Genomic DNA, 13,362 nt, shown 5'->3' with positions numbered 1-13,362 from the left:
CAGTAAAATCTGCTCACCATGTACACACCCCCAGCGAAGAGTCAGCGCAGCGCAGCAGGGGAGGCCGCGGCTGGCGGCGGGTGCGTGCTGCGTGCCGGGTGATGCGCTGGGCGATGCAAGGAGTGATGCGCTGGGTGATGCGCTGGGTGATGCGCTGGGTGATGCGTTGGGTGATGCACTGATTGATGCGTTGGGTGATGTGCTGGGCGATGTGCTGGGCGATGTGCTGGGTGATGTTCTGGGTGCTGCACTGGGCGCTGCGCTGCGCGGGATGAGCTCACTGCGCGGTACCAGCGGCAGCCCGCAGCCATTGCGGTGCCACTGCAGCGCGCAGCGCAGCGCGGGCGCGTCACCGCACCGGCTCCCCAGCAGCCAGCCCTCCCTTTTGGAAAGCCAAGCCGAGCGTGCTGGCACGGGCCCAGATCCCCTCTGAGGTCCTCTCGCTCCGCAGCGCTGCTGCGAGGAATCGTGTCTGCAGCTGAGTTATTAGGGTTTGCATCCGGCACTGTCTGCATCCAAACTGAGCTCCTCCTGAAGCAGAAGCTGAATTACTGAGAAGGGCAGAGGAGATCTGCAGGGTATCCGGGGCTAAAAATAGCGAGCAGGCTGCCTGCTCCCCCGCAGCACGGTGCTGCACCGCAACCCTCGCGCATGCAGGTGTGGGGCCAGGCAGCGGGGCCCCGATTTTGTCTGTGAACCATCACGGAGCAGGGCTGAGCTCTGGAGCTGTGGGGAAATGGCAGCACGGAGGAAAAAAGGCAGGTGGCTTTGCGAGCTCTGGTAAAATCTGATGTGAGAAGTAAAGCCCTGCAGATGGGAAAGGCCACCTTGCTGCAGCCCTCCCAGCACCACAGAGCTGGGCAAACTGGGCTGCTCAGCCCCTGGGCAAATAAAACAGGCGTCTGCATTTAGAGCTGAACTGCAACAGTTTGTGGGAGCCTGTGAGTAAAACGAGTAACACTGGGAGCAGCGCTAGTGATGGAAAGCAAGAGGCCATGTTAGTTTGCATCGTCCAAACAATCAGGTTTTGTTTTTCAGCTGACAAGTGCTAGGAAAAAGCATTCTTTTGGCAATTTCCATTTCCTCAGGTGTACCCACTACAGGCTTGTCCAAAGCACCCCACCGCATGCTGCTTCACCAAGCAGAACAAACACATTAATGATCTTTAAAAATCCAAAGTTAGCAAGTAAAAGAAGAGCTGAATGATTTGTTATGCTCCACTTTCTGATTCACTCTAGAAGTGGTCAGGGTTTCCAACATTTTAGAGCCTGAAAAGCAATCCAGCAGTCTGGTTTTTGTTTTTAACTCTCTGGTTTCTGCCTCTTTCAGCCTTGAGAGCCCCTCGGCACGCACCTCTCAGGCAGGCTTTCTGCACTTCTGATGTTGAGCCCAGGTCAGTGTGCACCTGTTAGAAGCGAGAAAAGAGAAAGCAATTTCCAAGGCTTAGCAGAAGAACATCCAGGTATCTGAAACCAGTTCAGTCCTACATGCAGTCAGTGTGAGTCGTGCTTCCTGCACCTCTCCAGGGTGCCAAGGCAGTGGATGACACCATGAGGAATGAACAATCCCAGTGACCAGATTTGGGTCACTGGGCCATCAGAAACTGCTGTGAGTAAGAAATGATGCATAGAAAAGGGAGAAGAATATGCAAGAAATAGTGTTGTATGCTCATAAATTAAAATCGAAGAAATCAAATCTTAGAAAAAAAAAGTAACAAGATTGGCCCAAATAAAAGACTCAGGCTCTTCTGCACCCAAGTTTTGGTTTTATTCCACCTGTAAGGGTATCTCATTGCCCCTGTCCTCTACCCTGTAGCACAAACACCTTTTAAAACCTAAGAAAATTGTGCAAAAGGGGACTTCTGTGTCCCAGCTGCACCCTGCAGGCTGTGCCCAGCACTTGGGCCTGCATTGTCTGCTCCCGAGCTAAGCTAAACCAGTCTAAGGGGGTCCACATAAGACTCTCCCCATTTATATCACTCTAGAAAAATATTTGGTTAAATCGGTATGATTATCATGTACAGACCTAGCTCCTAATTCCTCTCCTTCTTGAGGCTGTATATGAAATCGGATCGTTAAGTTCACCACGTTGTGTTTGCTTTGGTTTTCAAACCCCAGACGTAAAGAGGCCGTACCAACAGGCTGTGTGCACACATTGGGTCTCCTCACACCAGCGGCCTGGATAAGCACGAACGGCTCTGCAATGAGGATCTCGGAACAGCTCGGTAGTTAATGATCAACGCCGCTCCGAGGGGCGTGCAGCATGAAATGTACACCCAGAGCTCACCTCCAGCGGCAGCCGAGTGGGTTAATGACTGAGCCACCGCGGGCAGGGAAGAAGAGGGAGGAAAAGGCACTGTCCTCGGGGTGCAGGCGCCTTCGAGGAGCGGTGCTGGGTGCAGGCAGGGGCATCGTGTGGGCAGCGGGCAAGCAGGGGACCACGGCGTGCGTGGGGTCCCCGTCTGCGGGGGCCTGGGCCTGGCCCCCACGTCAGCCCTTAGCTGACAGCACGCCTCACGCCATAGCCCGTAGAAACTTGGTGGGTATTACCTTGGTTTATAGCAGCAAGACACCAAGGCAATTCTAATTAGTCCATTTGTGTCCATTTTTGTAGTACTTTAAGGTAATAATCACTTTGGGTTTACAAACAGTCCTTGTGGAAGGCCTAAAATAACTGTCCCTCAAAACCGCTGTGAGCTGCAGGGTCGGTACAAAAACACGGGCTTAAAGCTAAAGGCGAAGTTAAAGGTGTCTGGCCAGCACGTGGGACCTCACAGCTACCCGAAATGCTGCGTTCCTTAGCCAGTGGAGGCGGTGGGCCGTGCCTCTGCATTCGGAGGAAATGATCAATGCAGGATTGTTCTCTTGATGTGCAGCTAAACAACATTAAAGTGGGTTCCAACCTGAAAGAGGATCGCAGCTTAACAAATCGATAGCCTTTGAAAGATTTCGTCCCATATAATTTGCAATTTTCTGTGATCACAGCAGAGTGCTTGTCTGGCAACAACCAAAAATCATTTACCATAAAGGTCTATAGGAAAACAAGCACACTCATCTGGCTGCTAATAAAAGATCCTAGAGGTCAGCTGCTGCAGCCGCACTGTGATATTTGCTCGACCCCATTTCATACCAGCCTTAGAGCAGGAAAGACTTCTAGTAAATTGATTTCCTGAAGCGGAGGTCAACCAAGAGGAAACAGGACGAAGAGAAAGTGAGCCTTGGGGCTGCTTGGTGCGGGGGCACAGGCCAGTGCTGGCTGTCAGTGCAGCCCCGAGCCGGGGAGCAGGGATGGGTGGTGGCAGCCAGCATCCTGCCCCATGGCAGTGTGGTGTCACCGGGCACCCAGGGCACCCAGGCACATCAGGACAGGGTGGGCAGTGGAACCGGGGTGTCCCTGCTGTGCCCAGCGCCTGGCAGGGTGCCTGGGGTGCCTATCCAGCATCCTGAGCACCACCACGGGGTTTTAGGCACTGCTGCCTTGCTGGAAGTGCTGATGTCGTTACACCTGGCATGACACCCATAGCACCAAACCTTTTCCCAAATCCATTTCCCATCTACTTAGACCACCAAAGGCAGAGCTGACTCTGGCCCATAGTTGGCAAAATCAGTTTTCAAAGTCAGATAATTGTTGACAGAAAAAAATGTATCCCTCCCCAAAGGTTAATTTTAACACTTCAATATTTACCATGTAAATGATATCAATTTACGACATTTTCTCTCTTAGTGTATTTTAATTTTATTTTAATTCAGACCGTTTCTCTGTGCCGAAGAGGATACCAATCCTGTACTGTAATCTCAGCAGTGTGCACCCAGAGGTTAAACCTGGCGACCCCTCCTTGGGAAATGTTTTGTGATGTTCTCCCAATTCTGGCGTTGTTCCAGGTGGCATCGCTGTCCCCTCCCCGAGGTGGGGACGGAGCCGCTCTCCCTGGGCCCAGGCCTGCCTGTGGGGCCGTGGCACTGCTGGGCACTGCGGTGGGGACATCAAACCTCGCTTTGCTTGAAGGAGCTACGAGAAAAGCTGCTCCACACCCCGCAGTGTCCTTAATAGCGTCCATAGCTATCTCTTAACAAAATCTGCCCGTGTGGCAGCCGGCAGAGCGCTGCCCCAGCCACTTTTCTCCTTCATCCTCCGCGCTGGGCCAGCTGAGGGACCCAAAACAACGCCCTGGGCACCAGCTGCAGGGCCACAGACACACACACAGACACAGACACGCCTTTTACTGAGCTCGGGCACCGAACCATTCCCCCCCAGCTCCTGACGGGAGCAGCACCGAGCCCGGCCGGGCCCCGCCTGCCGGGGGCGGCCCGAGGAGGCCGGGCCGGCGGCTGCCGTCAGCGCCGTGCCCGCGGGCCGGGCAGAGCGGGGCCGCCATGTCCCGGCACAGCCCGCAGGAGGACAACCTGCAGGGTAAGGCCGGGGGCACCGGGAGGGCCTCCCCTTCCCCTCTCCCCTTCTCCCTTCCCCTTCTCCCTGCCCCCCGGGCCGCTGTTGCCCAGCCCCGGGCAGCGCTCCCAGCCCGACACAAGGCGGTGCCGGGCCCCGCAGGCCTCCAGCTGTGGTGAGCAGCAGGGGTTGTTTATGCCGTGCCCTGAAATGGAAGGTCTGTGGGCTGCAGGAGGCACCCAGCGCTGGGCAGCTCGCCCCCAGCTCCCTGGCGCTCTGGGTTGGCATTTCGTCGTGGGTATGGGCAGAGCCGTGGGTGTGCGTCCCGCTGTGAGGTCGGGCTGGGGGTCAGCAGCCTCTGCCCACCTGCCTGTTGTACAAAACCATCAGGTTTATTCCGCCTCTGTTCCCGATTACACCGAGCAGGTTCCTGGGTAGAGCTCCACTTCAGCAGCAATGGGAATGGCAATGGGAACGGCTCCACGCCGACGGGCCACGAACAAGTGCCGGCCTCCATCTCCATCCACAACGGCGACATGGAGAAAATCCTGCTGGATGCCCAGCATGAGTCGGGACGGAGCAGCTCGAGGGAAAGTTCGCATTGTGACAGGTAAACAACATGCCTCATTGGAAGCAATGTGAAACTCGCCTTCTTTATGCGCAGTGTTCCCATGGGTGTGCTGCTCGAGTACAGGCAACAGTCCTGTTCTGGTGAGGAAAGCCCTGTAGAGCAGGGTGCTGCTGTCATGCTGAAGGGTCAGACCCTGTGCAAGCAGTGTGCTGCTGCCCAAACAGAAACCTCAGAGTGGGGTGGTAAAAAAGCAGTGTGTTTTGTGATGGGTACATTAATTAGGAGTTCTTAGGCAGTTGCTTTAAAAAAAAAAAAAAAGTCCTATATCTAGTGTACAAAGATTTCTAGGAGTATAATAATAATAAAAAAAGACATCTGAGGCACGTGGTCAGTTTTGTTATTTCATGTATTTGATTTTGCTGGGTTAGGAAGTCTACAGCCTAAAGTTTATTTAACTAAAAGGCCTTAAAATAGGCAGTCGGGTGCAGAACCTCCTAGTCTCATCTGGCTAGTTGAATTCAAACCAAAGTGTACGTCTAGGAATAGCTTGCTGCCTATCATTATTTAGTAAGCAACATGGGCCAAATCATACAGCCTTATGGGCGTGTCTCCACGCTGCTGAAAAACAACTCTGAGCAGCAAGCGCTTTGTCAGATTGTTAGGAAATCAAAGATTAATTGAGTGAGGTGGCTGGATTATATCACCCATTGGCAGATTAATCTCTCAGGTTATGGTCAGGGCACCGTAGCTCTTCAGGACAGCTGTGCTTACAAGCTTCATTCACTAGCTTGTTAGTAATCCCATAAACAACGTCATAAAAAATTTAATGAGCTATTTTGTATTTGTGTTTCTCTTTTATCAAGCCCTCCTCGTTCCCAGACACCTCAAGACAGTCATAGAGCTTTGGAAATAGAGAGTCACAGCAGTGGAGAAAAAAATAGCTTTCAGGTAAAAATCTCATTTTCCTTTGGAGGAAGGATTTGTTACTGTCACTGTTTGGAAACCAGTATTGGGAAATCAGCAGCTTCACCTCGTGCAGAGACTTCAGTAGCTCAGTATCTTAAAATAATCTTCTCAGAATCAGGCTTTTAGTAAGTACCTGATTTGCATTGATTTTTTATTTTTTTTTAAATATGTAACCTGAGAGTTTTTCAGAAGGATTAAGGTGCCCTACTCTGTCTCTAAAGACATCTGGGTTCTCAAACACTGGTAGGAATCCTGTTCCGGTGTTTGACTGCCCTCACAGTAAATAATTTTTTTGTGGTGTCCAGTCTGAGCCTCCCCTGGTGCAGTTTTGTGCCATTCCTGTCACTGGAGAGGGAAACCAGCACCTGGCTCTGCACTTCCCCTCCTTGGGAAGTTGCAGAGAGCAAGGAGGTTGCCTCTTGGCCTCCTCTTCTCCAAGCTGGACAACCCAAGTGTTACCAACAGGTTTAATCGGTTCAAAATTACATTAAGTGTGTGTGGTCCCACAGCCTCTCGCTTTATCTGAAACTCTTCTCACCAGCTCTACAACTCCTACAGGAATCTAGCTCAATGGATTACCTGCTTGAGGTTAATTAATGCGTTACCTTGAATTAATTGTTTTTATGTTACGTTTCCAGAAAACCCTTCATATGTTTAAAGGTGATTACTTGGATTTTGAGATCAAATCGTTTTTTCATCAAAAGTTAGAAAAAACATCAGACATAGTTGCCTGGACAACTTTATTTCCATTCCACAGTTGTGTGTGTGTAGCTATTTAAACTCTATGATCAGATACTATTTTTATCACAATCTGTTGGCTCTATTCAATGCATGTGCAATAAGCAAGAAATTGTATTCTCATTCAGCATGTACACTGTAATTTACTGAGAACAAAGCCACTTTTTTGTTTTGTGGTGTTTTTTTTGTTTTTTTTTTTCTGCACAGATGTGTGCAGATAAACCTGGGCTTGCTTCTTCACCTGTGTTCCTAATGCTGGCCCAAAAGCCAGGTAGCTTTACTAGACTGAATTAGTTTTACTTAGCTTGTATTAGCGTGAATAAGCATCTTCAGGTAAGTATGACATTCATGCAGTTTTGAATGCAGACAGACTTTAGCAATTTATTCTGCCCAGTGTCGTTCAGATGTGTGAATGTGGGTAACTTTCAGCCTTCATGTAAGGGTGCAATACAGGGCTTTGGCACTTTATTTCCAGGGCAGTCTTTACTTAAGCAAATACGAGGCAGGGATATGACCTTTTGCATTTGCATCCTGCTGTGAGGACAGATTCCCCTCCGTGCCCCAATCTAGGATCTAAATAGTTCAATACAAGTGATATCAAGTGATATGCAAAGAGCTGAGAGATTTGAGCTGCAAGGGTGGTCTCGTGTATGGTTTTAGATGCAGAACAGAAGATTTGTTTTGCAGGACTTTCTACCCATCGTAGTCGTGTGTATGGTTTGATAATGGCTCTTTGTTTTAGTCTGAAGAAGACTTTCTGGAAAGGAGGAAAGAAGTAGAAAGGCTCCTGAAGAAAAATGCAGATTGGATATGGGATTGGTCCAGCAGGCCAGAGAACATCCCACCCAAGTGAGTGCTCTCAGTGGTTCTGGAGGAACTCTGGTACTGCTTCTGCCACAAGTACAAACATGTACCCCTTCATGTTCTGGTTGTATTTTCTTCCTCAAAATTAGGGAATTCCTGTTCAAACATCCCAGGCGCACAGCCACTCTCAGCATGAGAAACACCAGTGTAATGAAGAAAGGGGGCATATTCTCAGCAGAATTTTTGAAGGTTTTCCTTCCATCTCTGCTTCTTTCTCATTTGCTTGCTATTGGACTAGGGTAAGTTTATTATTTTAAAAAAAGGCTTTTTTGTTTTTTTTACACGTTTTTCTCTGAGGCCTAATTCTGACTCCCAGTTCCATCTTTGTTGTCGTTCTGTGGAGAAGAGTCTATAATTGCTCATCTCTTAGACAATTAGCTATTCAGGAATGTTTCCTACTTGTTTGTGGTATTGCTGAATCTATCAAATTATTTTTTTTCTTACTAGCTGAGTATTTTTGAAAGAATGAAGGGACACTGCAATTGTGTGTGTGAAATCTTACTATACATACATAATACTCAATTCCATTGGAGGTAGTTGGTCCATAATCTCAATGCTATTTGTGAAGGAAAAATGATCATTTAATATATTTTAAAATTCCACACCTCTGCGGACGGGATAGCAAACAAAGCAGGAGTTGTTGTTTGAGCTTTTGTTTTAGTGTGTGTTTGTTTGTTTGTTTTCCAGATGATTAAGGGATTAGATGAGATTCTTTAAAAATAGCCACAGGACGCAGACTAAAGGGAAGAGATTAAATGCCTTTTTGTCAGGAGCAGAGTTTGCCTTTACCTAGGCATGGCAGATTCCTGTATCAACAAAGAATGCTGGGACTCCAGGCACATCTGACCTCTGCTTTTTGAGTGCAATGTGCCACATGAGAGGGCTTAGGGGAGAGGTCAAACAAGTTCTGAGGTGACAGCTGTCCTCCAAGGAGCCTCCAATTACCTCTAGTCCTGTTCTTTTTCTTCTCAGTACCTTGCATAAATCCTGAACCCTTATCAAAAATAAAAACTACAGAAGTTGAGAGTGGGGGAGAGTGTAGAAGTTGAGAGAAGGAGAGGACTATGACAGCTCCAGTAACTGGAAAGACAGACTGTGGTCTCTGCAGTATGCATAACTTTAAAGATAATCTGGGCCTTCATCTGTCCTGTACAAAATTCACATCTCAGCAACATAATGGCGTAAAAATAACATGAAACTAATACAACTCCTTTCAAAATTAAAATGAGTAACTGTGTGAGATGGAACAAAAGCATACTGAAATTTTCCTTCCAAAGTAATTGCAAGTTTTGCAATGTAAACACTTTCCTGTTATTTCCACCGCTGCTGGAAATTACAACATTCCAGGTTGGTAAAGAGTGACAATAAGTCACATCTTCATAAAGTGCTTAGTGTAATAATACTAAAATCATTAAACGCAAAATATTGATTTCTTCAAGCTGCAAAAAGTAAATGAATAAAAGACCCGATGTAGGGCAGCTGTAAATGTTTACCAAGTTAGGAAATAGTGACTGGAGAAATGCTAAAGAGTATGTGAAGATGACCATAACGTGAGCAGTTAACAAATGTCAGATGTATTTAATGAATAGGAAAATTCAAGATAACAAAAGAAAAAAAACATGATAAAAATATCTGACTTCTGAAAGCTCCTGAAGCAGTGTTCTTGTTAACCCTGTGCTTATCTCTGCCTCTTACATTCCTGAAACTGTACAGCTTACACAGAGACTTATTCAGATGTAGAATTTAGGGAGCGTTATTAGACATGGGTATGCAGAAAGGTACCAACAACCGAAGACCAAGTTTTATAGGAGACACTTGATTTGCCCTCTTAATTAAAACTGGCACTACTGCCCCGCTGTAATTTATATACCTAGTAGTCTGATTTAAAATAAAAAAAAAAACCCTACATGCTGTACATTCCTCTTGAGCTGAAATCAAATGCTTACTGGCTGTGTGTTCTTGATCTCAGGATTTACATTGGAAGACGCCTTACGACCACAGCTTCAAGCAGTACGTTTTGAAGGCACCTGAAATGTGATTTCAAAGCAAAGGAAACGTTCATCAGGGAATAGGGGAGGTGAACAGCAGAAACATCCATGCTAGCAATGACTACACGGTCAGCGTATACTTGTTCTGTAAATGTTGTGGTCCTAGTTCAGTAAGAGTGGGAGGAGACACTAAAGCTGAAGTATCATACATAATATTCTGGAGCAATTCATAACGCATCCGAATCGTGCTCTAACATCCGCTGCATTGCTTTGTAGTGAAGTATCTTTGAAAACTAAAACAATTTGATGTTTAAAAACAAAATCTTAGCTTTAGTTGAGTATCTAGCTGAATCACCACTGCAATATTAAAGTGCTGTTTCTTTATATCTCATAGATGTGAATGGTTGTCACTGCTACTGTAATCATGACAATAAGGGATTAGCCCAAAACAATGTGTGGCCTTATGTATCATATACAGGAGTTCAGAAAAAGCTTTTTACCTCACTTGAAGCTGTTCCTTCCTTAGATTTTGCTTAGCTCTCTTTCACTTTTGTGTGAGATGTGAAATGTGAGAGACAGCTGGAATAAATTAGTGTATTGGTAAAGCTTCCTTCAATATTTACTCATTCAGAGTGTGATACGCAAAAGCCTGAACTAAAATTTGGACCTTAGTGCCTAATAAATAGTTTCTTCTATAAAGGCATATATTTAACTCCCCAATTAATAGAAGTTCTTTTTGCTGTATCTTCTTGCAGCCTATTGCTTCTCAGTCTTTTTATCTGTAAAATAAATTTGCATCTTCTATTTGCTTTATCCTTGTATAGATTTAAAGAAAGGTTTGCTTGCTTATTTGTTTGTACTAATTGAATGCCTTTTCAGTAATTTTATCTTATTTAATGAGAATAAATGAATGTTTGCCAAATTATGTTTTGTATATTTAAATAAAAAGGTTCCTCGTAGATTGAGTTTTCTCATTTCTTTTTCTCTAATTGTTTGAAGTGCTTGACAAGGCTCTGTCTTAAATGAGGCCATTTCATAATTTATTTGCATAACTGACAAATGGGTAAGGAGTTTCTATAGAAAATCATTTTGGTTCTTAAATTTGAATAGGAGTAAGCTGTCATTAGAAGTCACTCAGAAAACAAACACTGAACTTGCAAGTATGGGTTCTGCTTTGTACTATCATCGTTTAAAAATAAATTTACTTTCTACTTTGTTTTTGCTCTTATTTAGCAGTGCTTTCTTTTGTGCTTGGAGTCCTGCTGCTGAGCACCTTGCAGCACGGTGCTGAGCCCGTGTCCTGTCACCACATGATGTCACCGGAGGTGTGGGACTAGATTACTGCTGTACAAACAAGCAGTGCCCTAATCCCGTGGGCCCCAATCCAGGAGAGACACGTACTGCATTTTCCGTGGAGTAATCCTGCTGAGGCCACTGGAAATTCTCACTTGCAGGAATTTAATCACATACCCCTTGTAGGAGGGCCAGTATCTGGTGGTGGTGGTGGTTGGTTTTTAAGTGCCTGTGCAATAAAAAAAGGAATTATTACATTTTTAATTTCTGAATTATAAGTCTTGTGAAGTTGGGGCCTTTTAACTGATGGTTATAAAAACACTGATATTGGAATGATCATTAGATGAACTGCTTCTTCCCCCTTTGAAAAATCCAAGACTTCTTAATACTATTATATCAGAATTTAAGTAAAAGTTTCATCATGAATACTTAGCACCTTACACCCATAAAGACATCTTTTAAATTACAGCAGGTGCATGGGGTGTCCTGCAAGCTCCAGCACCTGTACACATTCACGTTTTATGTAAGCAGGGTTCTTACAATTTGTTATTTGTATTGAATAGTTCCTGTTTGCACTGAATGTGAAGATACGCTGCACTGGAAGCGCCGTGTTTACATTCTATGGCAACTACTGCTATTTTGAACAGAAAGATTTACAGAAACTACACTGGAATAACACTTAAATACTCCTACTGTACATTGCAAAATGCAATGGTATGAAAGCAGGCATTGTGAATAAGGGAACTAAGTATTGCTTCATTTTTCTTTTTTTAACCACAGAAACAAAGAAATCCTGTAGGGGCAGGAAAAGAACTGCCACCCTGCAAAGATGTTGCAAAGCAGCCACGTAAGTTGGTGTTCTTACAGTAGTTGGATATCTTTAATCCGCTGTTAGAACCTAAATGCTAAAAACAAAGGTGTAAGAAACTGAGCGGCAATGCAGTCCTCGCCTCTGCAAACACAGCCGAGTGCGCGCCTAGCTGCCCTCGCTTTTTTGTTATATTTTCATTTCTGATGTAGTTTTTTTTTTTTTCACAGCTTAAAGGAATAAAATTAGAAACTGTTTGGTGCCTTTCAACCATGCACTTGCACGTGTATCTCTACCAGCACCTTGCGAGCGGTGCCTCGCTCCTCTTCCACAGCCTCTGAGCCAACGCTTTGTGCATTGCTGCGGGATGAGGCAGCCGTGCTTGGTGTTACAGCAGCGTTACAAACACGTGCTCGGTGTTACAAACAAGTGCTCGGTGTTACAAACACGTGCTCGGTGTTCCAGCGGCCCTGAGTGGGTCCTGGTTCCGTCAGCTCCAGCAGGTGGAATGGGGTAAACAGGCAGTGTTTAAGTACTGTGTGTTCAGCACCAGGGACTCGATTTTTCCAGGCAGCCAGGACTACACTTGATTAACCGACCTGATTTCTCCTCCAGGCAGGGACACGGCCCAGAAGAGCTGCTCCCCTCGGCCTCCTCTCCCCAGGGCTCTTTGCTGCACGGGGAAGTCCTTGCATGCCCATCAGCTTACTTAATTTCTAGATGATGCCTTTGGACAGGGTACTAAACACAAACCTCTGGTTAAAAGTTGGACAGAAACAGTTTCTCTAACTCTTGAGCCTAGAGATAGAGCTTCCTAGAACAACAGGGTATTGCAAAAGCTTTTGTGATGAGACACATGCAGCCCTTAAGGCCTTCAAAGGTAAGACAGGTGAAGCTATCCCCATCTCTGTTAAGCAATACACTTTCCCTATTGAAGAAGAAATTAAAGTCTGTTCTTACCTTTTTTGCTTCAAACCCTCGTACCATGTTGCTGCTGACTGCGACATGGGGCCAAGGACCCCCAGCAGCTCCCAGGGCTCCTCCATGGGGATCCAGGTGGGTCGTGCACCACCAAGCGCAGCCCCAGGACTCCAGCAACAGCCTGCTTTGGACTGAAGGAACTGTGAGGGATGCAAAATAAGGGGAAAGCAACCACAGGAGAAAGCCTCCCCTCTGCCCTTGAGGCTGGTAGCACAAGCCACAGCCCCCCCCACAGCAGGGCTGAGGCATTCGCTGGGCTGGAAGGGACCCAGAGGGGTCATCGAGCGCAGCTCCTGGCTCCACGCGGGACCACCTTGCATCCACTGCAATAATCCCACTGCTTGGGTCAGAGATCGCCTACGAGACACCCTATGTCAGGGAAATTAACTGTTCAGGGTATATGTGCCAACAATACAGTGCTCTTAAACTGATAAGAGAAGTCAATAGTGATTTTAAGCAAATATGTGAATGACCAGTAATTTATCAAACTTACAATAAATTAGTTTTTAGGTAGAATTAGATGATAAAAATTTAATGAATCATTAAAAGCTATTTAATTGAAATAGGTATAAGAAAATCATGTTTTATATAATAGATTTCATTATATCCTTTCTCTTTTTACTCATTTTCCACTTGCATTTGCTGAAGCTGAAAAAATAGATAAAAATAAAGAGCACTAAGATATTCACTGAATACGAACAGACAGCTTTGGGTTAGAAGTATGACCATTCAAAAATGGAAATTCAAGTTTGCAGGTTATTTAGTTT

At 45.9% G+C, this 13,362-nt stretch overlaps 2 protein-coding genes across 3 annotated transcripts in view; one reads left to right on the top strand and one right to left on the bottom strand.

Moving 5' to 3' along the window:
* Positions 1-4,166, bottom strand: part of JAKMIP3 (Janus kinase and microtubule interacting protein 3) — an 87,218-nt gene extending 83,052 nt beyond the window's left edge. For both annotated transcript variants that reach the window (XM_072039937.1, XM_072039938.1), the window contains exon 1: positions 18-4,166. The gene's annotated coding sequence lies outside the window, so the exon portion shown is untranslated. The remainder of the gene's footprint in view (positions 1-17) is intronic.
* Positions 4,167-4,253: 87 nt separating this feature from the next.
* BNIP3 (BCL2 interacting protein 3) lies at positions 4,254-10,472 on the top strand. Its single transcript, XM_027459845.3, has 6 exons — positions 4,254-4,410; positions 4,813-4,996; positions 5,821-5,905; positions 7,404-7,510; positions 7,615-7,764; positions 9,495-10,472. Exons 1-6 carry the CDS (start codon positions 4,374-4,376, stop codon positions 9,544-9,546), a joined length of 615 nt encoding a protein of 204 aa, XP_027315646.1. The 5' UTR covers positions 4,254-4,373; the 3' UTR covers positions 9,547-10,472.
* Positions 10,473-13,362: the final 2,890 nt, after the last annotated feature.

This window comes from Anas platyrhynchos, chromosome 6 (genome assembly GCF_047663525.1).
Source record: "Anas platyrhynchos isolate ZD024472 breed Pekin duck chromosome 6, IASCAAS_PekinDuck_T2T, whole genome shotgun sequence".
NCBI lineage: Eukaryota > Metazoa > Chordata > Aves > Anseriformes > Anatidae > Anas > Anas platyrhynchos.
The sequence above is the reverse complement of the archived record's forward strand: the minus strand, read 5'-3'. Positions and strand labels throughout refer to the sequence as shown.

Excerpts from the sequence above, each read along its gene's own strand:
- BNIP3 (XM_027459845.3), top strand. The coding sequence starts at position 4,374 with ATGTCCCGGCACAGCCCGCAGGAGGACAACCTGCAGG. Across the intron at positions 4,997-5,820 it reads GAAAGTTCGCATTGTGACAG|CCCTCCTCGTTCCCAGACAC; the intron begins GTAAACAACATG and ends TCTTTTATCAAG. Across the intron at positions 7,765-9,494 it reads TTGCTTGCTATTGGACTAGG|GATTTACATTGGAAGACGCC; the intron begins GTAAGTTTATTA and ends TCTTGATCTCAG.